The sequence below is a fragment of the Electrona antarctica genome (genome assembly GCF_951216825.1).
Source record: "Electrona antarctica genome assembly, chromosome: 8".
NCBI classification, from domain to species: Eukaryota; Metazoa; Chordata; class Actinopteri; order Myctophiformes; family Myctophidae; genus Electrona; species Electrona antarctica.
In genome coordinates, this window is record NC_136789.1 from 1841407 (window position 1) to 1868354 (window position 26948).

General features: G+C 41.4%; 1 protein-coding gene across 1 annotated transcript in view; it reads left to right on the forward strand.

Annotated features, from left to right (window-relative positions):
• The window catches only part of LOC306928462 (Na(+)/citrate cotransporter-like), a 35078-nt gene that overhangs the window by 3424 nt on the left and 4706 nt on the right, over positions 1–26948 (forward strand). Inside the window, exons 3-12 of the mRNA XM_079508596.1 lie at positions 3317–3453; positions 3652–3905; positions 5056–5250; positions 5634–5832; positions 6193–6315; positions 9058–9270; positions 11755–11849; positions 12127–12242; positions 12413–12574; positions 16017–16154. Of these exons, the coding sequence (XP_079364722.1) occupies positions 3317–3453; positions 3652–3905; positions 5056–5250; positions 5634–5832; positions 6193–6315; positions 9058–9270; positions 11755–11849; positions 12127–12242; positions 12413–12574; positions 16017–16154 (1632 nt within the window). The remainder of the gene's footprint in view (positions 1–3316; positions 3454–3651; positions 3906–5055; positions 5251–5633; positions 5833–6192; positions 6316–9057; positions 9271–11754; positions 11850–12126; positions 12243–12412; positions 12575–16016; positions 16155–26948) is intronic.

Sequence of the window (26948 nt, forward strand, 5' to 3'; positions counted from 1 at the left end):
AAATGCCGCAAATCATGAACACATTGTTAGATTTTCGTGAAATTGCGCACATATAGGCAGAGGAAGAAATGCCACTTGAACATTTTCAACTCGGCCTCATGGTGGCACTATAACTGGCCGATTAGTGTTTTTACCTCTAACTGCATGGATCTGTGTAAAACTTTGTATGCACACTCCTAGAGGCCAAGGAAAAACCTTTGCCTGGAATTTTTCACATCTGCTCTTTATAGCGCCACCAGGAGGCCGACATATGTAAAACACATTTTCTAATATTACTCCTTCAGATTTTATCCAAATTTCACGCACATCGGTACACATGCTCTCCATAGTCATGTGATCAAGACGGGTTTGTTTGATTTCTCATAATCCATCCTGATTGCCTACGATTGGCTTCTAAAGTTTTCAGGAGTAGCCCGCTTTGTACCCATTTTGTACAAATCGACACAACTCCTCAACGCAGCGTCCGGTTGCGGTGAAACTGTGCATGCATATTCCCACTAGGCTGAGGAAGAAATGCCACTTGACAGTTTTCAAATCAGCGTCATGGTGGCGCTACAACAGGCCAAGTTGTGTCACACACACACACACACACACACACACACACACACACACACACACACACACACACACACACACACACACACACACAAAACATGTTTATATATATTACTCCTAAACCTTTTGCCAAACATCTCACACACACTCCTATCCTCCTGGTGGAGACCTGTGCCCAGAAGGGCACTTTTTCTAGTTATAGCATGATGTTCAAAACAAGTGGGTTGCGCACATCCAGTTCCGTGCTGGTACGGGACACAAAATGACAATTTGAAAAGATAAAAGTCTGCAGCTTTGCTCCTCAGTGTTTGGTTCACTGTCATTACAGGTTGGACTTCAGGTGATGCTTTTCTTCATGTTATGATGACTTTACAGACTGTTATATGGATTCAATGAATATTATGGTTTGATTATGTATTCACTATAGATTGTTTCCCCTTTGTACTTTAATGTGCACCTTTTATTAGTTATTCCTCACCTTGAACTGAAGCTGAAGCAGATTGTCAAGCCGTAGGCACTGTAGTACAAACAAAATACTTGTGGTGGGTTTTCCACAATAGTAATTATAATTTGTATGCATTAATTCACAGAATGGTGTTCAAAGTAATCTACTCCTGCCCTCTAGTCTCTGTGGACACGTGTTGTGACCAATTACCATATAAGGGAGGTGGGTCACTAATGATGTTGAAACATTGTGTACCCTGTAATTACAGTGTTTTAAAATAAAGATATCACTGAGGAGCAAATATGCAGACTTTTAGCTTTTCAAATTATTATTATAGCATAATGCCATGCGATAAGATAGGCTGGGCCAATTGAGGCTTGATTATTGCCATCATTTATTGAGATGAGATGACAAACACCCTCTTATCACATTGAAACTTTCACATCTAGTACGTAACTGCTCAGTTCAGTATGTACTGAGTACAGTGAGTACAGTGAGTACAGTGAGTGAGTGCCTCTGATGATAGCTAAGGGAGAGGGACAGTGCTGCCCACACCCAGGTTATGTTTCCAAGAAGAAGGAAGAACAAGTATGAATCACACAAACAAAACAACTTCCCTTTATTCATTTTCTTGCGAGCTGATGATTTGTTTTTCAATCAACTCTATTCGAGTTTTTACAGTTTCTAAATAGTAACTGTACAGGGCCTGCGCTCTTCACTTATAGTAGGCTAAATATAGTTAAGTGAAACAATATAATCTCTCAACATAAATGTAACAAAAGTGGGGCTCAGCCAGTTAGTGCACACAGACGATAATGCTACTTGTGAGCACAAGGACCCAAGTTCAAAGCTGACCTGGCTGTCTTGTCTGTCCTCTCTCTCTCTGCCCTGTGCGGCATCTAAAAATGCCACACACAAAAATGTAACATCAAAGATGATGTACACTCTTTATACCAAATCTACAGATCAGAATACACTTCATGTTGAAAACTTTCTCCTTAAGAAAAGTCTACAGTGTAAGTCAACTCACTAGAATTAAAAGAATATGCAATGTTCCACAACAATATGTATAAGTATTGCATTGTGCATGTGTAGACTACAAAAATCTAAGCCACACCTCATTTTAAAACATTGTCATATATTCTTCAAAATTACCCATGTTAGCAAGAAATATAAAAACTTAACTTTTAAAAGAAGAAACCCTTGTCAACAAAAGACAGGGTAATTAGACACATACGGTAAGTAGAGTGCAAAGATGCAATTGAGTGCTTCAAATGAACTAGGATACGAGGCAAACATTACAACTAGCATCTGTCTAAACAACATGCCATCTAAATAACAATCTTAGCATTTGTGGTCAAGCAAATAACAATAGCAACGATAATAACGGTCTGCAGTCTAAGCCTATGGCAGCATAACTAAGGGCCAGTCCAGGGCACGGCTGAGCCAGTCCTAACTATAAGCTTTATCAAAAAGGAAAAGGAAACAATTTGAGAAGGTTCCACAGAAAAGGAGCGTGATCGTTGAAGGCACTGCCTCACATTCTACTTTTGGGACATTCTAGGAACCACAAGAAAGCCTGCATTCTGGGAGTGCAGTGTTCTAGTGGGGTAACAAGATACAATGAGCAAGTTATGGTATGATGGTGCCAGACCAATTATAGTGGTGAAAAGGATTTCAATTTAGATTCTGGATTTTACAGATAAGTGAATATCGGAGAAATATTATCTCTTTTCCTAGTTCAGGACCGGCTAGAGAGCCTTGAAAGATATGTTGGGGCAACCTGATAAGGAATTGTAATAATCCCACCTGGACTTAACAACTGTGTGGATTTGTTTCTTCACCTGTATCATTTTGTGCCTGTTTTTGCAATTAAAGGTGTTTTAAAGTGTGTTGTTTGTTATGCGTTTCATGATGACCCTGATGATTGTCACAAGCCAAAACATGTTGGTCTACAAGTTATTCTACATACTGTATACTATACTATACTATACTATACTATACTATACTATACTATACTATACTATACTGACAAAGTTTTGACCTCAGACTTTTTCACAATGTTGTGTGAATATTATTTACCTTTCAGATAGAGTTAGCCATCACATTTTATTATCTCTAATGTCTACTGTTTTAGTCAGAGATATAACTGTGTGTGTGTGTGTGTGTGTGTGTGTGTGTGTGTGTGTGTGTGTGTGTGTGTGTGTGTGTGTGTGTGTGTGTGTGTGTGTGTGTGTGTGTGTGTGTGTGTGTGTGTGTGTGTGTGTGTGTGTGTGTGTGTGTGCGTGCGTGTGCGCATGCGGGCGGGTCAATAAGGTGTGTATGCAGTACCTGAAGGATACTAACATGCTGTTTGTGGGTGGTCTGATGGTGGCAGTGGCTGTAGAACACTGGAACCTTCACAAGCGTATTGCCCTCAGGGTTCTGCTCATCGTGGGCGTCCGGCCTGCCCTGTGAGTAATCACTTACACCTGTTATTGCTGACAAATGTTAATGATACCTCATAGTTGTGACAGATAAGAGCATGTGCTAAAAGCATTACTGTACATTGTTGTACATAGAAGAGAGCCTGCACGCATGGTTCAAAAAATAAATGCTTTTTCGTGAAACAAATAACCAAATATATATTCCATCGCCCTGCTATCTCCCAGGTTAATGTTGGGATTCATGGGAGTGACTGCCTTCCTGTCCATGTGGATCAGCAACACAGCCACCACAGCCATGATGGTCCCCATCGTCCAGGCTGTTCTCGACCAGCTCAACCAGTCTGAAGATTCCCAAAGAACCCCCAAGAGCCAGAAGAATGGTACAGTCCCATACCAGGACAATCAGAGGAAAGTCACTGTCAACCTGCAAGATGGGGGTGATGGACAGGAGTACACCGCCCCAAAGATTATAGAAAACGGTATGCCTATATTCAAGGATAGTCAGGAGGATAGGAGAGTAGATGCTGTTCAAAGCATTTTATTGTCAGTTCATTGTAATGTTCACTTTCCACCTAAGTGAATGGTGAACATCTTACAATAAATGCACCGAATCTCTGTACGTGTCTGTACGTACGTCTGTAATCCGTGTAACTCGAGAACCGTTCAAATTTGACGCACATGTTCCATGCCACGACACTAAGTGCAATGCCCGGTGTCAAGTCCATCAGATAGCCGGTTGTCCAGAACCAGCACAAAAGCCTCTGCCCAGGCTCTGGACAGGGCCCAAATTAGCCAATTGATCACACCTGATCACCATAACTGGGTGTGCCATGCATTTCCAATCATTCACGAACAGGCCGGGGCACTGTTCTAGTGTGCATAATAGTCTATTTATTATGCTTGTTTTGTACAGCTGAATGAGCAGTAAATAGCACTAACACCAGAATGCCAAAGTTAGGCTTTCTTTTGACGTGTATGTGTTTAATGGGTGTTGTTCATGAGTGAGGGGAGGATGAAGCGGGAGATCAGCCAGAGAAACGGAGCAGCATGGGAGCAGTATTGTGTTCGCTGTACCACACTGTTGTGATGAAAAGACAGCTGAGTCAGAAGGCAAAGCTCTCTGTATACCGGCCAATCTTCGTTCCTACTCTCTGACCTATGGTCATGAAGTATGGGTCATGACCAAAAGAAGAAGATGGGAGATACAAGTGGCCGAAATGAGTAGAGCCACTGCTCCTTCACGTGGAAAGGAGCCTGTTATGGTGGTTCGGGAATCTAGCGCGGATGCTTCCTGGGCATCTCCCTAGGGAGGTCCTATGGGCTCTACTGTGAGGAGGCCATGGGGCAGACTAAGGACCAGATGGGGGATTTGCCCCCAGGGAGGCTCTCCAGTGTTGAAGCACTCGGCCCTAGTGGTTAGAGCGTGAACTGCAGGCGGACCCGTGGATTCATGACGAGGTAACCCTGTGCAGCTGGGCTTTAACCTTTTATTACTCTATGGGATTTGCTGGCCTTGGATAAAGTGGCTGGAACTAGAACCCGATAACGGATAGGCGGACGGATGCATGTGATAAAGCATGAGTTGTGTTGTCATTTTCATCAGCAACTTTTCTATTTTCTTTTGCCCAGGTGTGAAGGATACTGATACACGACAGGACAACCAGAAGAAAAACACTTACCTACAAGGCATCGTGACCCAACAGGACACAATTGGCTCAGAGGGTCACCCGGACAGCTGGGACATAGTAACCTTCCAGGCCGTGCCAGCACCCCAAGACAAACCTCCCTCAGACAGTCCCAACAGCAAGCGTAACAGTGGGAATGGTGAGTCCATATACCTATATAACTGTTTAGGTCTGATCCTGTGCCTCCAAACTGCTGCTGGTTTTCATTCACAGAATAATTAAAAGTAGTGTAAGTGATATATTTTGGTTAAAAACAAAAGATGCTTAAAATGTTTTTTTCATAAGGAAAAGGTCTTCACCACAAACACATAAATAAGTATAGTACAACATATAGCAGAGCTGATGCAATAGGGCTGTTGCTGCAAAATTCAAAGATCCCATTGATTACTGATTGGCCAGGCGCGAGAACCAATGAAATTGAAATTCCAATATTTAACCCTGTCTAGTAATGAACTAAAGTCCCAAGACAATCTGTGTGGGCAATCTGTGTGTCGGTAATTCATATCTCCACTCGTTGTGCAGTGGTCCTGCCCATGGCAGCTCTGAGGTGTCAGATGGAGCTTGAGGAGCTCTGCGGGGGGGACGAGGATGAGGTAGAGGAGGAGAGGAAGAGGATGTGCAAAGGCCTCCTGCTGTGTGTGTGTTACGCTGCTAGCATCGGAGGCATCGCCACTCTCACAGGCACCGGACCCAACCTGGTCCTCATAGGGCAAATGAGCTCGTGAGTTACGACAAACATGTTCATACACATGTACGTATCGATACATATATAATACACACCAGGGATGAGTAATGTAACAGAATATAAATGTATGAGGTTGAGAGATGCGTAAGATAGAGGCGGGTTACACAGACCATCCTGTAATAATTGAGGGATCAGAGACTCGATCCCACTGCGATGTCGAATGTGTCCCATTGAGTCATTCACACTGAAACCCAACAATATATCCACTGCAGATCACTATGATTATACAGTAGACTACTTTCATGTCTTAGAATGAGTTATCAAGTGTATGAAAAAAAACGTTCGTTTTCCAATCCAACCGCCCTCACTCACTTTCTGTATCGCACTTCCATACAGACTCTTCCCACAGAATGGTGACGTCATCAACTTTGCCTCCTGGTTTGCCTTTGGTTTCCCCACCATGCTGATGATGCTGACCCTAGCTTGGTTCTGGCTTCAGTTCCTCTATATTGGCTTCAAGTGAGTATGGCAACAGATCTACAGCAAAAACCTAAGCTGAGAAAGTAGTCAGAGTTTGTAACAGGTAACACAATCTCAGCGATAGCAGGTACTAGCATAAGTCAGGGAAACGGGCATGGTCATTATTTTGTCCACCCTTTGCATGTGAACAGCAGTGTTGGGCTTTTATACAAGCATTTATATTATTGACGTGATAACACGTCACTTCTCAAAGGCCTAGTCGTAGCTGATAGCAACAGTAGCACTGGATAACAACAAAACATCTACAGACCCTTTACCCTCCCCTCTCCCCCCTCACGTTCATTTCTCTACTCATGCTTTGATTGACAAGCTAAACAAGCTATCAGCGGTTTGTCAATGACTGGACCTGGCCGGTCGCTCATCGATGCCCGACTAGAAGTCCCGACCCGACTGCACAGAGCTATCTACAACAGGTTGTCGGCAGGTTGTCAGCAGGAGATGCTTTCCAACGCCGGGTCAGGCCCATATCGGTGCGGTGGAAAGTTGCCTTTACAGGTAGCAGGTTCCCTAATAAGAGCAGGTGAAAACTGTAAGTCAGATGACAGGCAGGGTTCGTTACAGGTAATCAGAATGCATAATGCTAGAAGAGCACGGGTAAGACGCTGGCATGATCTGGGGAAGAATATGGAATGAAGTGAGGTGAGAGGAATGTAGTTCAGCAGCCAAATCTGCAATCACAAGAGAGAGTGACTAGGTGGGGCAAAAACGAAACCAAAAACCCACACATTGCTCACACATTAAACAGAAACACACAAGAAAGAGGAACCGCAGGAAATGTACAATTCAGAAACTAAAACAGAAACTAAATTAGAAAAAGTGCCCTTCTGGGCACAGGTCTCCACCAGGAGGATAGGACTGTGTGAGATGTTTGGCAAAATGTTTAGGAGTAATATAAACATATTTGCCTTTGATGGCAATTGGATGACTTGAGGCATTTTGTTCCAAAAATGTGTTTTGCAAAAATCAACCTGTTGGTGGCGCTATAACAGGCCAATGTGAAAAGGGTGGGATATATTTCTCAGCCTAGTAAGAAAATGTGTGAAAGACTTCACGTAAATTGCATGCTGCGTTCATGATTTGAGGCTTTTGTTCAAAACGGGGCAATCTTGCAAACTGTGAAAGCCAATTATAGCCAATTAGGATGGAATATGAAATATCGGACAGATCCGACTTGAGCACATGACCATAGAGATACTGTGTAGCGATTTGTGAGATTTTTGGACAGAATCTGGAGGAGTAATATAAAAAAATGTGTTTTACAAAAGTCGTCCTCCTGGTGGCGCTATAAAAGGCAGATGCGGAAAATGAAGGTCAAAGGTTTGTCCTTGGCTTCTAGGGAGTGTGCATGCAACGTTTCACGCAGATCAGTGCAGTTTTAGGTAAAAAATGTGAAAAGCTGCCTCATGGTGGCACTATAACAGGCCGTTCTGGAAAATGCGGGGCAGAGGTTCATCGTTGGCATCCAGGGAGTGTGTGTGCAAAGTTTGGCATCGACCGGGTTAACGGTGCCGGAGATTAGCTGTACACAGACGGACGGACGGAAGGACGGACACACACACACACACACGGACGGAGTGCAAAACATACTCTCTCCCCATGCCTTCGGCCTGGTGGAGACAATAAACATACAAGAAAGAGGAACCGCAGGAAATGTACAATTCAGGAATTTAGCAGATGCTCTTATGCAGAGCAATCTAACCTAGCATCTTTCAAAATATTATGCTATCTAAATAGCGTGCCATAGACTCCCTGTATTAGCTGATAAGTGTACGATAAAAAGGTGTGTAGGGGTGCATCATGTCCTAAAGATAAGGGGGTGACATGCTTTTGATTGTCTTGTAGGTCATCATCACTACTCACCAGTGTTTTAAATTGGATACAGGCAGCAACCGGAAGCACATGAAGAGAAAGATAGTTTTTTTCAAAATTGTAGACCAGGCATCCTGGAGGACTTGAATGGGTTTGAGTGAGGATGCCAGAAGACGAGCAAGGAGGTAGTTGCAATAGTCACGCAGATCTCCAGAGATGACCGAGGTTGGTCAAGGAGCTGGATAGAAGTGAGATAGGGTCTGATTCAATGGATACTGTAGTGTAAACCTACAGGATAGGATTGTGCATCCTTGTATAGGTGCAAACCTACAGCATCAAGTGATCGCTTCAATGTGTGCCTTGATGGACAGCCCACTGTCCAGGACCATTCCCAGATTGGCAGTTGGAACAGGAAACACCAGGGTGTTGAAATGAAAATAAATTGCAGGGGATAAACTTTCCAGGGTAGAAGCCTTGTTTTCTGTTGAGCTTGAAGTGGTGGGATTATATCCACTGTGCGATGTCAGCCAGGCATGCAGTGATGTGCTCTTCAACCTGAGTGGCAGAAAGAGGAAAGGAGAAAGAATGTGATCTGGTTTAGAGGGATAAAATGAAAGGACCAAGAACAGTATACAGTCACAAGGATACAATGGGATGAAAGCAAACAGGTAGATGGAGAACAACCCGAGTGCCATGCCTGTGATATCAAGGTCAGAAAGGGTGTCCAGTGTCCACTAGAAGCTGGAGGTTGACATTATCTACAGCACTCAAGGAATGGGAGTGTCACTGTGACAGCATGATTATGATTATATGTATGTTGTATGATGTCTGAACTGATTGTATTGAATTCAACTTTCATGTTGAAAGTAATGCCTCCACAACCCTGAACTGTGTCTTGCTTTTGTCCTCCAGTCTGCAGCGTACATGGGCCTGCGGCGCGGTCCGATCGGAGAAAGAACAAGCAGCATACGAAGTGATCAGAACAGAATACCGCCGTCTGGGCCCCATGTGCTACGCAGAGCTCAACATCCTGGCCCTGTTTCTGCTGCTGGTTGTGCTGTGGTTCACACGAAGCCCGGGCTTCATGGACGGATGGGCCACGCATATCTTCAACGCCAAGGCTGAGTAAGTACACAATGGAGCTGAATAAATGTGCTTGAGCCTGTTCATCGGAATCGTTTAGTGTAACAAGTGACTTCATTATGAATTGAAATGGCTTTTGAATTTCATTTTCACCATTATAGAATGTTCATGATTACTGAAGAATGTTTTATACACTAGGGGGACAAGGGCCACACGTTTAGTGCAATACAAAATCAGCATGGAGCATTTTTCTCTTAAGTCACATCCCAAAAGGAATAAGCATCTTACCGTATGTGTCCTTTAGCAGAAATGTTGGCCCAGAACAAAACTCTGGTCTGACTAACCACGGAATAACACGCACGCACGCACACACACACGCACGCACGCACGCACGCACGCACGCACGCACGCACGCACGCACGCACGCACGCACGCACACACACACACACACACACACACACACACACACAGAAAGGCCCATTTGCGTTAATTTAACACTTGATAGCCAATTTCACTTTAGTCTCCAAGCCACGAGTCAACATACAACTGTAAAATCAACAATTGTCATTTTAAAAGACCGTAGACGCCTAAGGGCGAGAAGCGAACCCAAGCTCAGGGTGGCCAACCAAACAACTGACGGGAAATGCACAATTTCATAGTAAATGCGACCTGCAGTCGCAATAAACCTTTACTAATACTAGACAATTTGCTGTGCACAAAGCCACGTAAACATGCAAAAAGGTGTGTTGAAGGGCATTACTTTTAAAGGGAACACACGTAAAAGTAGGTCAGGGCAGACTTGTATGTTTAACCCACCACTCACGGAAAATAACAACATTGTTATTTTAGGACAAACATCAATGGATATCATACACACTGTGTTTTGCTCCTTACCCCTTTGGTCCCCTGGTGATGAATATGGGTTAAAAGTGACTAAGAATCTAAGGATGCAGACCTCAAAAAGACCATAGTTTGTACATTATATTGATTTTATGTTATCTTCTCTTGAAACAGCTGGAGTGGATGTCCTATTTAACTTTCATCAAATGCTTGTTTAAAGATAATGAATACTGGTAACCATATGAGTTGAATTAAAAGCAAGGTTATTGGTTAAAAGAAAAAGAAAAAGAAAAAACTCAAAAAAGTACAGAAATAAATGTAACGGCAAAATCTCAGTACAGTATTTTAAACAATTAACAATTTAACTGATGTTTCTGTCTACACAGTTATTTCCCATAACTCAAGTTTGTTTCCCCACCCAGAGTTTGTGCACCACTAGTCTAATTGAGCTTAGTCTAATGAAGGTTGATGAAGATTCCCCTCGTCCTCACACGCTCCATTCACTGCAGGTCTGTCCTCCCTGCTTTGTCCTCTTGGCAGGTCCTGCCCGGCCAATTGTAGATGACCCTGTGCTTTTGTTTTTGTCACTGGGTCCATGCAAATAGAAGTCAGACATTGATTGACTCCATGGTGACATCCCCATTCATAAAGTAGCAGGCATTACAACATGGCATCCTGCCATTGACCACATCACAACAGAACATGAGCAGCAAAGAGGCCTATAGACGTTGGCAGCAGTACAGGGGCCAGGGCAAATAGTTGCCAAATAAAGTTTTATGCTTGAAAGACTTTTTTGTCTGTCTGTGTATACATTACATGCTTAGCTACCTGTCTCCTCATCATCTTTGAAGTTAGATAAAACTATAACGTGGCTCAGTGGTTAGCACTGACTGTGATCTTCTGCTGCCTTATGTTATATTTCTTTGTTTGAGCATACACCATTTGCAATGTTATGACATTTATTTATAATTTATATCCCACAAATTTGCAACCCATTTTTTCACCCAGTGTCAATTATCTAATGTAATCATGGTGGTGTTAGGGCACTACACTTCCTCTGCCAACCTGGGGGGGCAGTGGACTGACATCATGCTTCCTTCTATGCATGAGGAGTCCAAGCTGCTTGACAGGGGAGAGTTTCACCGGCCAGACGTAGCATGTGGAAGGAACACGTCATTCCAACCAGTTCCTTTCCCCTAGTTTAGAGACCAGGATTACTGCATGTTTTTTGTGAGGGTACCTACCCTAGGGGACACGAGGAGAACATGCAAACTCCACACAGAAAGGCCCTTTCGCCAACCCCGCCTCGGGTATGGGCACTGATGACGTGGAGGAGAGAACACGCTCCCAGCGCCCACAGCGTCCCCAGCGGGAATCGAACCTAGGACCTTCTAGCTGTGAGGCGACAGCACTACCGACTGTGCCACCGTGCCCCTGAATGTTATGACATGTTGCATTGTATGTTGTTTGTTGTATGTTTGTTTCTTTTTCTATGTTTATATTTTGTCACTGCAAATCGTTGGGAACTTGTATGGAACATAATTCCACCCACTGCTTTACACCTGCAAACGTTATAGTTATTGCCTCATAGCAAGAAGGTAGTTCCTCTGGGGCTGACTACTGCGGCCTTTCTGTGTGCAGTTTGAATGTTGTTCATGTGTGTGACTGTGTTTTCTTTTGCTGTAGGTTTGTGACTGATGCTACTGTGGCCGTGTTTGTGGCTGTCCTACTGTTTGTCCTGCCCTCTGAACCACCTTGCTTTTGGAGGGCCTTTGACCCAGGTACAGAGAAACACAAACACACACTCTCTCACTAATCTATCTTTCCTATCTGAGGTATGAACCCCAGGCCTCTTCGACCCTCACAAAGTAAAATACTCAGTGTTCATTGAGAGTGTCACAATTGTTGTAGAAGGGTTCATTTGGGCCCCTTTTATTTAATTGTAAAAAAATGTTTACACCTCCAGAGTTCAATGAACACTTATTACTGTGTATGTGATTGACAATGATTGTTGTCCTATCAGACCGAAAGATGACATGTGTGCGTTTGTCCTATCAGACGTGTCCCATAGTCCATCCCCTGCCCTCCTGACCTGGCAGGTGACTCAGAATAAGATGCCTTGGAACATTGTACTGCTTCTGGGTGGAGGCTTCGCCATAGCGAAGGGTAGTGAGGTGAGTTTTTCTGTGTGTGCGTGGATGGATGTGGATGGACACACACACACACACACACACACACACACACACACACACACACACACACACACACACACACACACACACACACACACACAAAGATCTCCTGGTGTCATTATTGCGACTAACACATGCTTCTATATTTCCAGGTGTCAGGTCTCTCCCTCTGGTTGGGGTCTCAGATGACTCCCCTCCAAACCATCCCTCCCTGGGCCATCGCCATCATCCTCTGCCTCCTCATCGCCACCTTCACCGAGTGTGCCAGCAACGTCGCAACGGCAACGCTATTCCTGCCAATCCTGGCTTCCTTGGTATTTAACACAGTGTCATACATACAGTACATACATACAGTGCCTAGTCAAAGTATTCACTCCCTTCACATTTTGTTATGTTACAGCCTTATTCAAAAACTTCCTCACATTTCTACACACAGTACCCCATAATGACAAAATATTCACATGTGCATAATACGCATTCACACCCACACATTTTTTTAGCTGAGGTGCATCATGTTTCCACTGATCATTCTATAACTTGATTGGAGTCTGCCTATGGTAAATTAGATTGGTTCAACATAATTTACCAATGCACATGTGTCTATCGGGTACCACAGTTAATTAACAGTGCATGTCAGAGCACAAACCAAGCCATGAAGTCAAAGGAATTGTCTGTAGACCTCTGAGACAGGAGGCACAGATCTTGGGAAGATTAATACCTAAAAACTTTGCGCTGCATTGAAGGTCCCAACGAACACAGTGGTCTCATTCATTCATAAATACAAGAGGTTTGGAACCACCAGGACTCTTCCTAGAGCTGGCCAGAGGCCACCTGGCCAAGCTGAGCAATTCACCCTTTGTCAAGTCCCGCCCGTGGTTGTGCCCCTCTTCACACCCATTGGTTGCCGTTTCGTGGTTGGACAAAAATCCTTTCTCTTCATCTACTACCATTGAAAGTGTTTTTCAGTTGCTTTGTATTGATATTCTATGTATTCAATTCTTATTTTAAACTTGGTGTCAGTACAAAGGAACATCACAGATGCCTCATGTTTGTTTTTAGTTTTTCCAAAAATGATGTTTTAGCTAATTCAACATAACCAGGGCGGAACAAGGCAGAAAGAGCCTGCTGGTTAGTCAGTCAGGGACCAATCAGGAGGCTGACAAATCGTGAATTGGGGGAGATGGGTCTTGGTTCGGGAGGTAGCCTCGGTCCCAGGCTCACTTAACTGCGAAAAAGAAGAGCCTGGTCACAACCTAAGGCAGAGAAGCTATCGAAAGGCGGGACTTCCGCCGTGTAACCCCCCCCCCCCCCGGAAGTTAAAGTTTTTTGACCAATCGCAGCGTTGTGTTCCCGAAAATGTATTCCCGCTGAAATGATCATTGGGTGGGGACTAGTAAACACAGCCGCACCGCGTGACGTAGTTATCTTACACGCAACACTTCCGCCACTTCCGCTGATAGTCTTTTCAGCGTAGGTCTTGGCCAGGGTGTTCGGGAGGTGTCTCTTGGTCTTTCTGTCTCTCTACCGTATGTCATGCTCATTAGCAGATAGTGAGAGATAAAGGAGTTGAGACAAATTGTCATCTGTTTTATAATAATCACCAATCTTAGTTAAGCGTAAATAAAACAAGGTGATGTAAGAGTATATGACACATTCAAAAAGAACATATTGGACATGACAAATCTTCCCACAACACCGTGGGAGGAGAGATCATGTCATGCATGGTGACCTTTTGATTGTGAACAATCAAACAAAGTTCACATATTATGACAACTTATCGTACAATCACTGTCAGCAGTGAAAAGTGGGAGGCTAATCTGGATATAGTGAAGTGAAGACCGGAACATACTCGACTCCTCTTCTTAAAGTTGTAATCCGTAAGTTTCATGTCCTATACCCTGGATTTGAACAAATTTCTACCATTCTTTTAAACATGGTAGAAATATTGCCTGAAACTCATAAGCTCAATATATATCGAGATAAATTGAGCTTATGAGCTTCAGGCAGTACTTCTTTTTCAACCAGTAGGTAGACACCAGGGTCTAAATGTCACTGTGGTAGAGTAAAGAGGCCATGCACCTCCAACCACTGCAGATGTACTGCATACAGATTGGTTAAATTAGGTTTTATAATATTCATTCAAATTATTTTCGGATTGCAGCTTTAACCATGAACGAAAATAACATCGCCTGGATGCAACTGGGACGTATCCTCAGTGATGTATCCCGAGGTCATCAGGGTTTCGGGTCTCGCGAACATCATACCCCTCACTCGGGTGACCCAGCCAGGGTGATCAAGTCCCGACTTACGTCCCAGTAGCTACCCTCGATCAGACCACTAGGGAAAGACAGGGCCGCACAATCCGTTGGAACCACTCCGGAACTACTATGCCGGGACTGAGAGGTACTATTCTGGTAAGTGGAGGGACTAGGCTCTGTGGGTTGCCTCCTGTCGGGGCCCCTCCTACGTCTCACCAGGTCCATTCCTGCTCTCACCATGAGTACCGCGAGGACCGCGAGCACCAGACTCCCAGCACCAGACACTTCATTCCGGAGTGGTGGATTCTTGAGCCGCAGTGGTTCTGCAGTCTCCACCGCTGGGCAACGGTAGTACTGCAGACTCCACTTGCGGCTCGAATGGCCCTCCTAAAGGCCTCATCGAAGGTTTTTGGGCTTCCTCCTCACGGAGGATGCAAGCAGGGGCGCTAACCCATACTGCTCCCGGGGTGCTGTCTACATTCCGGCTGTCACCCGTCTCTCCGGTGGTCACCAGACTATACCTGGTTGTCACATAGTCTATTCCTATGAGTCACTCCAAACAGTACCTCAGAACGAAAATAACATTGCCTGGATGCAACTGGGACGTATGCTCAGTGATGTATCCCAAGGTCATCGGGGTTTCGGGTCTCGCGAACATCATACCCCTCACTCGGGTGACCCAGCCGGGGTGATCAAGTCCCGACTTACGTCCCAGTAGCTACCCTCAATCAGACAATCCGTTGGAACCACTCCAGAACTACTATGCCGGGACTGAGAGGTACTATTCTGGTAATGATCTTATATTAGGTTTCCCCCTTGTTAATCCTGGAATGTGCTGAACAGAACATCATAATGGCCCAAATGAAAGTACTCAGCCAGGCTCCCTGTTGAACAGAATCTTTAAGGCAAGAATGAAAGACGGCTACAAAGAACAGAGGACTGTACTGAAAGAAAGAACCAGATAAGACGAGAGTGAAAGAGGAAGAAGTGAAATGGAAGAAGGACCAAGACAAGGGTGCGGGTGCACGCACGCACGCACGCACGCACGCACGCACGCACGCACGCACGCACGCACGCACGCACGCACGCACACACGCACACACACACACACACACACACACACACACACACAGATTAATTCATACTCTTGATGATGGAACATATTATTACTTATTGCAACTTTACCCACTAAGTGACAAGGACACTACTTGAAGTCAGGGATATTGTCTAACTTTGTACTAGCTCAAAATAAAAATATGCACATTCATTTTGGAGCGCAAAATAAAAGGAAAATAGTCTGCACTTGCTACTCCAATATGTTTCTGTACAAAGACACAAACAGGTGGTTTGTGTCTTTGTGTCTGTAAAATTGCATTACATTTTTATGATACAATTCTATACATGGATTCTATTCATTAACCTGACTTATTTGCCATTAATATAACTTGATTTATCATGAATGTGATTTGATTTGTTTGTGTTCCTCCCATCGTCCCAGTCCCAGTCTATAGGAGTGAACCCTCTGTATGTGATGATCCCCTGCACTCTCAGTGCCTCCTTCGCCTTCATGCTGCCTGTTGCCACGCCTCCCAACGCCATCGTGTTTAGCTATGGCTACCTCAAGGTGTCCGACATGGTGAGTCCACTCTCGCAACAGGATATGAAATCCAGTAATTGTAGTAGAATTATTTGTAGTTTGTAGTTTTAGCACTATCAGTATAGGTGCAGGCATATTAGCCATAGTAATAATGGAGCAGCAGTAATAATAGTAGTAGATGTAGTAGTAATATCAGTAATAACTAGAAAAGTCGCAATTTTGAAAAATTGCAGTGTGGTTGCCGCAGTCGCTTACATAGGCCCCTCCCACTTGACTCTCTTTAAAAGTAATTTGAAATGTTCTATAACGCTTGACAGCTTAACGCAGGCAGGCAGGCAGGCAGACAGACAGACAGACAGACAGACAGACAGACAGAGCTTTACTGATCCCGAGGGAAATACAAATGTCATAGGCTAGCAGCACTGCAGTAGGCACCACAGAAACAGGTGGTAGTGTAGAGAGGCACAAGAAAGGTAGTACTGTTAACAATAATTAAAAATAAGATCAAAATGGAAAATAGGGGCCATCTGCAATTAGACTGGCCATACTTTATTTGGACAGGACAATGCATATTAATGGACGTCACATGGACGTAAATACACCGGATATAGCACAGTTGCTAATTTTCATCTGCAGTCCTCACAAGAAACACAAAACGGAAAAACAGACAGTCAAACAGTGGAATACATTTACATAACATTACATAGGGAACACAGCATAAAAAAGAAATGCACCTAAAATAATCATGAATGGTTGCAGCTTTGGTTTTCAAGCAACCATTTTTTCAGATTGTATTTAAAAGAGGGAAATGTAGCACATGATCGATTATTTATTTACTATTAAATAAAGGCATAAGTACCATGCAGAATCTATCACCATGAAAGAAGACTTAAAGTCTGGCCTGACCATCTGCACTTGGACTGACCGGATTATCATCAAGTATGAACCATTTGTAGATATAAATATAGACATGTCCTAGATATAAATAAAGCCTAATTTATACTTGCCTCTGTAAATGCCTAAAGCCATGAGCCACTCTTGGCTCAAAGCTCTGTATGCCCAGATCTATGAGCGATACCATGTCTCATCCACACAGTATACATTAGGTTTAATGATAACCTCAGTAACAATAGCAGCAGTGATAGCAGTAGAATTGGTGGTAGCAAGTGTAACAGTAACAATAACAATAGTAGTAACACATCAGCAGCACCATAATAGTGCAACCACTAATAGCAGACGTGGCATCTGGTCAATGCCAGTTGAAAATGTAACAATACGTTTGCATTGTTCAGCTCTCAGATGCAAGGTTGTTTGTATGTGTGACCCTCCGTCCGCAAACCCCCTGCAACTAGGTCACTACTTCACAACCAGCTCACTACTTTAAATGTGTCAGTGCTCTGACTCAACATGACATTTCAACAAACAGACAGAGACACAACTAAACATATATCTATAAATGCACCAAGTCTCTGTATGTATGTACGTACATCTGTAATCCATGTAACTCGGAAACCGTTCGCACCCACCGACTTCAAATTTAACACACACATTCCACGCCACCACAGGGAGTGCAGTGCCCGGTGTCCCTGCCCAGGCTCTGGACAGGGCCCAAATTATCCAATTGATCACACCTGATCACCCCTAGATCTCCATATATGGAGCTGTACTGTTCTGACATCACAATGATGTTCTGACATCTGCATTGACTCCATATTTGGGCAGGGTGCGCACGCTTATCCGACACACCAAAATTCAGACATGCGCAAATCACCCGTTGCTCCCGACATGCGTTGGTCCGACATGCCTTGCATCGTGCTTGCGGTTGGGGTTTGGGGTAAGGTGTCGGACTAATGGCTGTCGGACTGTTAGTATGTCTGAACTTATGCCTGTACCCCAAATGGGCATGCCCGACAAAGAACTCCATATATGGGCATAAAAGGGACACAGAAATGATAACTGGGTGGGGCATGCATTTCCAACTTGCATCGTTTCAAGTAGGGCAGGCCAGTGCCCAACGGGCACCGCTCTAGTGTCAGTAGTCTATATATGCTGTGGTTCATTGCACATTTTGGCCACTACCACTAGGGGGGCGCTAGTGAGTAATTTATGTTAATTTATGTTAATTTATTCATACATTCCATACATTCCATACATTCCATACATTCATACATTCCATACATTCCATACATTCCATAATCATATTGTATATATCATAAAAATCATATTATATTATAATTATTATTATTATTATTATCGTTTTATTTATGTATGTGATGTATTGCCATGCTTTTTGTTCTTGCTTAAGTGTTAAGCTTAAGTGTTTTACATTAAGTGCTTAAATCTCCCATCTCTCCCTTTCTCTATGTCCCATTCATGTCACAGCCTGTGACCCCCCTCATGTGGGTCTGTCCCACAGATCAGACAGACATGCCGGCTCCAGGTGTGAATAGGACAATAGAAATGTAGATGAACCACTGTGTGGGGTGAGGGGTGGGGGATCCCTTATCTTTTACAACTGCCAGGTGGCAGTTGTAACCGGGGGGTGGGGGCCATTCTCTTTGAACTGCCAGCTGGCAGATTGGGGGGGGTCCCTTATCTTTTTGAAGTGCCAGATGGCCGTTGTAAACCCCCCCTCCTCAAAACATTTGTTTGTTGTGTTAATGTGTTAATTAGATGAAGTTAAAATCGGGGGTGGGGGCCCTTATCTTTGAAGTGCCAGCTGGCAGGTGACAGGTACCAGGTGACAGGTGACAGATGACAGGTGACAGGTGACCGATGACAGCAGCTGACCGCTGACAGGAAAACACACAGCTTGTGTGTTGGTTTAGCCCTAAAATTTGCAATTTCCAGGCGCATATATACGTTGGAATATTGGGTGTACAGTAGGTGTACACTATTGAGTATAGGTATGGAAAAATAAAAAGTATGAATAAATTACTTAAAAAAAGCTTAAAGTTAAAAAAAGTTACAAAACAAGTTAAAAGTTAAAAAACTTAAACAAATAAAGAAAAGGAGAAAAATGAAAAAATCAAGAACTTTTAGTGTAAATGTGGTTTCTCAATTGTACTGCCTATGTACGTGTGAACTCGTAGAGAAGAACGCTTGAACTAGCTTGGGTGTTGTAGATGCCGCAAATATGTTCGAAAAGGTTTGTACAATGGTTAGTTAGAGGGGGTGGTCTACTGTGTGGGTGGGGTGTGTATGGGGGTTGGTCTACTATGTGTAGGTGTAGTCTAGTGTAAATGTGGCGTATAGCTGGTACTGCAGGTTTAAACATCAGGTTGGTCGGCTGTCTAGCTTTTCTTTTTTTTGTCTAACAGATTTGTTCATTTTATGGTGTAATTCCATTTTTGACCATAGACTATGGATCTAATAATATAGGTGTAATTCCTCATACAGCCACTACAGACCTGTAGGGGGTTTCAGCCTCCTAGTGCAATTCATCTATTTTATTTTTCGTCCCATTGGTTCAGAGGACACCCCCATCCAGGGGCCCCACAAGGGGGTGTAATACCAGTTTTGGCCCATAGACTATGGATTTGAGCATCTCATCGGTGTAATACCGGGTAACACCACTACACCCAAATGCATTGGGGTTTCAAGCCCTCTAGGGGAGTGGATCTCAGTTCACTTCATGTTTTGGTCCACAGACAGTTAAAATCATGATGAGCATGCAACCAAATGGACTCTTGATGAAGGCTTTATGATTATAGGGGTAATGATCAGGCATGTAGGGATAGCCATAGGTGTTTACGATTATTTGGACGCAGTAACTGTCAGTTTTTACAGTATTACATGGATCCAATATTCTCTGCTATTATTTGGTATCCTTCAGCCATGATGAGGCTCTTACATGTAACATATCTGTCCTCTCTAATTATATTACAATATGGTTATGTTATGCTCATAGGGAACAGTGGTTCGAGCAGTAATTATTGTCTTCAGACAATGTATGATCAGGTTATTAACCAAACATTACAGGTAGTATATCATAATCCCATATGGTCTAGTGGTTTAGGATGCTTGGAGTCTAGCCATGGGACCCTAGTTCGACTCTTGGTGTGGGAAATATAAGTATATGTTTTCAATTATAGTGAAAGTTAATGATATCTACCTAGTGGGCAATTTCTATAGATGTTGATCAACCAGTCATGCAAACGATTTCAGCACCATAGATAGCATTATGCCCCTATTGTTAGGACTATTAGTACACCTTATGTAGACACAGAACTCTAGAGTGCATACGTATTGGTTCATCATACAGATATTCCACTGATGGATTGATGGTAGGTTACTAGTTAGCGTATGATTCATGTTGATAATCTTTTGAAAAATTTGATTTTACGGGGGTTCATATGGTAAAATGCCTAAATTGTAAATTGTAAACTACATAACAATACTATTTACAGCATCACATACACAAAAATGATACAAAAACAAAACAAAAAATTATACAACAGCAGAAAACAAAACAAAAATGACACAAAGCAAACAGCAAAAAACATAACACAGCAACAATACGAAACAAAATCAAAAGGCTACACACCAGACAAGACAATATGTAAAAACATATGTGATAAAAACACAAAACAAAATCAAAAACTGGACACAACACAACAAAACAAACTTTTTCAAAACACAACACAAACAAAAAATACTAAAACAGAAATAAATAAACTACACAGCAGACAAAACGAGACAAAAACAAAAACTTTTTCAAAACAAAAACACAAAACACACATTAAACAAACATCATGACACAAAAACAAAACAAAAATTATACAACAGCAGAAAACAAAAACAAAAATGACACAAAGCAAACAGCAAAAAACATAACACAGCAACAATACGAAACAAAATCAAAAGGCTACACACCAAACAAGACTATGTAAAAACATATGTGATAAAAACACAAAACAAAATCAAAAACTGGACAAAACACAACAAAACAAAAACTTGACAAAACACAACACAAAAAAAAAATACTAAAACAGAAATAAATAAACTACACAGCAGACAAAACGAGACAAAAACAAAAACTGGACAAAACACAACAAAACAAAAACTTGACAAAGCACAACACCACAAAAACTGGACAAAACAAAACACAAACAAAAATACTACAACAAAAATAAATAAATAAACTACACAGCAGACAACACAACAAAAATAATAATAACTTGACATGAAGTATATGACTAAACGTGTAGCTAGATGGAATAGGGGGGTATACACAGACATGACCCGCTACCCATACATGTCCAGATCAGGCGGTTATAGCACCACCAGCAGGTGGTTTTTGCTAAACCCCATTTTATTTTGGAACAAAATGGTTCAAATCATCAGATACCCTCCATGCCTAAGAAGAAAGGGACTATAATGTAGCACATTATAGTGCTATCATGAGGCCCACAACCTGCCAGGGCCTGTTTTTTTTATCTAGTATCTAGTCTAGTTTCATCTATATAGATGTATCTAGTACACAAGATCTTGCTCAATATTACAAATTATTTACAATTTTTATTTTTATTTGTAATGATAAGATTTTTTTTTGTGGAGAAAACGTATAATTCCTACACAGGCAGGGGTTATCGATGTATACAAAAACATCTACTTGGATCAATTATCCTGGAATTATTATACTTCTAAGATTATATTCTTGAAAAAGTTGCTAAACTCTGTTGTTAAATGCTAAACGCCTATTGTTTTTAGATCTACAATGATCTGTATAGATAGTGTAGTCAGAACAAATCACTAGTTGTCAGTGATAGACAGTAAATCCTTCATCATCAATCACCAGACACTTTTGACTCATTCACTCAGTTGTTCTCTCTTCCACTATATTATGACTAGTACATTATTCAACCAATACCAATAACTATTAACTAATAACTATTTTGTAACTAAATTTGGAAAAATTGTTAATTTCAGTTATTTTATCATTTTTCAGACATACTCTCTATCCATTTTTGTAACTGTGCAAACATCTGGAGTGGTAAAAGACCCCCACACTCCACCATTTTCCCCCTGGTGGGTAGATAATTACACAGCCAACAGATCCCTAACAGCATCCTAACAGCATCCTCCATCTGATTTCACGAGCCAAAGGCCTATAGGGTCTATCAGAGATACAGGACCCTGTGGTCACAGGGGTCTGGTATAGTCCTACCATGAGCCCACAACCTGACAGGGCCTATTTTTATGGCAGGGTCTAGTTCCATCTATATAGTTGTATCTAGTACACAAGCTTTTTACATACACAAATTAACCTCAGTGACATATCCAACACTCATTTACCATTACATGCTGGTTAAACTAAATCACTAGTCACTAAATTGATCCATAGGGGGTATTGTACGGAAAAAAGCACACACCTATGGCATGAAATCTAATGTGGAACACCGTATCTTAACATCTTAGTCAAAATAATAGGCTAAATCATCATAATAGTTCTCAATCATGGCTGAGGGTAGTAGGTAAATTAGGGCACTAGATAATTTGCTCACCCAAAGTTGCTGTGAAACTTCACAATATACAATAAATATATATATATTTATGTCAGGGTCCTAGTAAAATATAGTGTAAGGGGTGCATTGGGGTAAATAAATAGGCATTTTCAGTTTATAAAGACCTAAAGAGCCCTGAAGATACTGTATTAATTGTTAAAGCTCTGCATAATATAGACCCAAATACCACTTATTGCACACTAAGGGTTGGTTGTTTTAATGATAGACATCATATTTCTGACTTTTGACACCCTGATATATGACTTGGGTACTCTGTCACAACTGGGTCAATAAAAAATATACCAATTATGTACAGATTTTTGGTGTCTCTGCATCTTTACACAAAAATATTATAGCGTTAGGCGTGATGAAGACGATCATTGTATGAATTATATCAGGGGTTTTCTAGGGGAAGTTTTGAAAAGAGTCAACAAGTTGGCACATTAAACTTGAAAATACTACATTCAAGTTGTTTCATGTATGTTTGGGCAAGGGTCACAATTTCAGACAAAATTACTCCCCTCATCACAGGGGAACACAGTCATGTGGATACAGTCACTGTATGTTTTACATACATAAACTATGTTGTTCATGGTGTAAATAAAAAATATTATACAATGAGTCACTAATATGACTTAATATAATACCCCTTTTGACTAGACCCCACCACTCTTTGTATCACCAAATTCTTCTATTGTTGTCTATTCTACACACAAAGTATGAAGTGAAATGCTAAACCCCTCAAAAGAGACTGACCCCTAAACCAAGCCAAGATACCAGAGCTGTTTCATAAACAGATACTGATGTTAAACACATACAATGTTGCAGAAATGATTTGCACTAACAAAATGACAACAAAATATACACATTTTTATGATTGCATATTTTATTACGACTGCATATTTAGGAATATTCACAGTAGTCACTGTAGATGGTACACAATATCAGACCAATATTTGTCTCAATACAGTACATACAACATACAATGTGTACTATGTAATAATACGAGGGCGGAAAACTGTATGCAATATATACAACTATACAATTGTTTCATTATATGCATAACTTATACGTGCCGCATTAGCTATATCTTAGATTTTTGTGTGTATATAGGGTAAATCCTTCAACTCATTTAGGTACGATTCACAGATTTTATGGATTCTGGACACTGGTGCTACAACTCCGTGAGTTTCCAACACCTGCACGAGTCCTGGCAGAAATTCATCAGTCCATAGCTTGTTCGTTAAATCTTTAAAATGATTGTAGAAGTAATATCTAGGTGTATCACCCAAACACGGGTGTTCGGTTTGGCTAGAATGGTTTATCTGACAACCGTTGCAACTTTCTCTCATCTGTTCAGTTATAGCCTTTTCGAGTAGTTGCACAATTCGTATTTTCATAATATCTATATGTACTGTGCTGATCACCCCATCATTCTCATCCATAGTCAGGGGCAAATTCACCCATTCCCCATGACACTCCAACCACATCAACAGTGCTTTCGACGCCATCCCCAGGGAATTTGCCCCTGACTATGGATGAGAATGATGGGGTGATCAGCACAGTACATATAGATATTATGAAAATACGAATTGTGCAACTACTCGAAAAGGCTATAACTGAACAGATGAGAGAAAGTTGCAACGGTTGTCAGATAAACCATTCTAGCCAAACCGAACACCCGTGTTTGGGTGATACACCTAGATATTACTTCTACAATCATTTTAAAGATTTAACGAACAAGCTATGGACTGATGAATTTCTGCCAGGACTCGTGCAGGTGTTGGAAACTCACGGAGTTGTAGCACCAGTGTCCAGAATCCATAAAATCTGTGAATCGTACCTAAATGAGTTGAAGGATTTACCCTATATACACACAAAAATCTAAGATATAGCTAATGCGGCACGTATAAGTTATGCATATAATGAAACAATTGTATAGTTGTATATATTGCATACAGTTTTCCGCCCTCGTATTATTACATAGTACACATTGTATGTTGTATGTACTGTATTGAGACAAATATTGGTCTGATATTGTGTACCATCTACAGTGACTACTGTGAATATTCCTAAATATGCAGTCGTAATAAAATATGCAATCATAAAAATGTGTATATTTTGTTGTCATTTTGTTAGTGCAAATCATTTCTGCAACATTGTATGTGTTTAACATCAGTATCTGTTTATGAAACAGCTCTGGTATCTTGGCTTGGTTTAGGGGTCAGTCTCTTTTGAGGGGTTTAGCATTTCACTTCATACTTTGTGTGTAGAATAGACAACAATAGAAGAATTTGGTGATACAAAGAGTGGTGGGGTCTAGTCAAAAGGGGTATTATATTAAGTCATATTAGTGACTCATTGTATAATATTTTTTATTTACACCATGAACAACATAGTTTATGTATGTAAAACATACAGTGACTGTATCCACATGACTGTGTTCCCCTGTGATGAGGGGAGTAATTTTGTCTGAAATTGTGACCCTTGCCCAAACATACATGAAACAACTTGAATGTAGTATTTTCAAGTTTAATGTGCCAACTTGTTGACTCTTTTCAAAACTTCCCCTAGAAAACCCCTGATATAATTCATACAATGATCGTCTTCATCACGCCTAACGCTATAATATTTTTGTGTAAAGATGCAGAGACACCAAAAATCTGTACATAATTGGTATATTTTTTATTGACCCAGTTGTGACAGAGTACCCAAGTCATATATCAGGGTGTCAAAAGTCAGAAATATGATGTCTATCATTAAAACAACCAACCCTTAGTGTGCAATAAGTGGTATTTGGGTCTATATTATGCAGAGCTTTAACAATTAATACAGTATCTTCAGGGCTCTTTAGGTCTTTATAAACTGAAAATGCCTATTTATTTACCCCAATGCACCCCTTACACTATATTTTACTAGGACCCTGACATAAATATATATATATTTATTGTATATTGTGAAGTTTCACAGCAACTTTGGGTGAGCAAATTATCTAGTGCCCTAATTTACCTACTACCCTCAGCCATGATTGAGAACTATTATGATGATTTAGCCTATTATTTTGACTAAGATGTTAAGATACGGTGTTCCACATTAGATTTCATGCCATAGGTGTGTGCTTTTTTCCGTACAATACCCCCTATGGATCAATTTAGTGACTAGTGATTTAGTTTAACCAGCATGTAATGGTAAATGAGTGTTGGATATGTCACTGAGGTTAATTTGTGTATGTAAAAAGCTTGTGTACTAGATACAACTATATAGATGGAACTAGACCCTGCCATAAAAATAGGCCCTGTCAGGTTGTGGGCTCATGGTAGGACTATACCAGACCCCTGTGACCACAGGGTCCTGTATCTCTGATAGACCCTATAGGCCTTTGGCTCGTGAAATCAGATGGAGGATGCTGTTAGGATGCTGTTAGGGATCTGTTGGCTGTGTAATTATCTACCCACCAGGGGGAAAATGGTGGAGTGTGGGGGTCTTTTACCACTCCAGATGTTTGCACAGTTACAAAAATGGATAGAGAGTATGTCTGAAAAATGATAAAATAACTGAAATTAACAATTTTTCCAAATTTAGTTACAAAATAGTTATTAGTTAATAGTTATTGGTATTGGTTGAATAATGTACTAGTCATAATATAGTGGAAGAGAGAACAACTGAGTGAATGAGTCAAAAGTGTCTGGTGATTGATGATGAAGGATTTACTGTCTATCACTGACAACTAGTGATTTGTTCTGACTACACTATCTATACAGATCATTGTAGATCTAAAAACAATAGGCGTTTAGCATTTAACAACAGAGTTTAGCAACTTTTTCAAGAATATAATCTTAGAAGTATAATAATTCCAGGATAATTGATCCAAGTAGATGTTTTTGTATACATCGATAACCCCTGCCTGTGTAGGAATTATACGTTTTCTCCACAAAAAAAAATCTTATCATTACAAATAAAAATAAAAATTGTAAATAATTTGTAATATTGAGCAAGATCTTGTGTACTAGATACATCTATATAGATGAAACTAGACTAGATACTAGATAAAAAAAACAGGCCCTGGCAGGTTGTGGGCCTCATGATAGCACTATAATGTGCTACATTATAGTCCCTTTCTTCTTAGGCATGGAGGGTATCTGATGATTTGAACCATTTTGTTCCAAAATAAAATGGGGTTTAGCAAAAACCACCTGCTGGTGGTGCTATAACCGCCTGATCTGGACATGTATGGGTAGCGGGTCATGTCTGTGTATACCCCCCTATTCCATCTAGCTACACGTTTAGTCATATACTTCATGTCAAGTTATTATTATTTTTGTTGTGT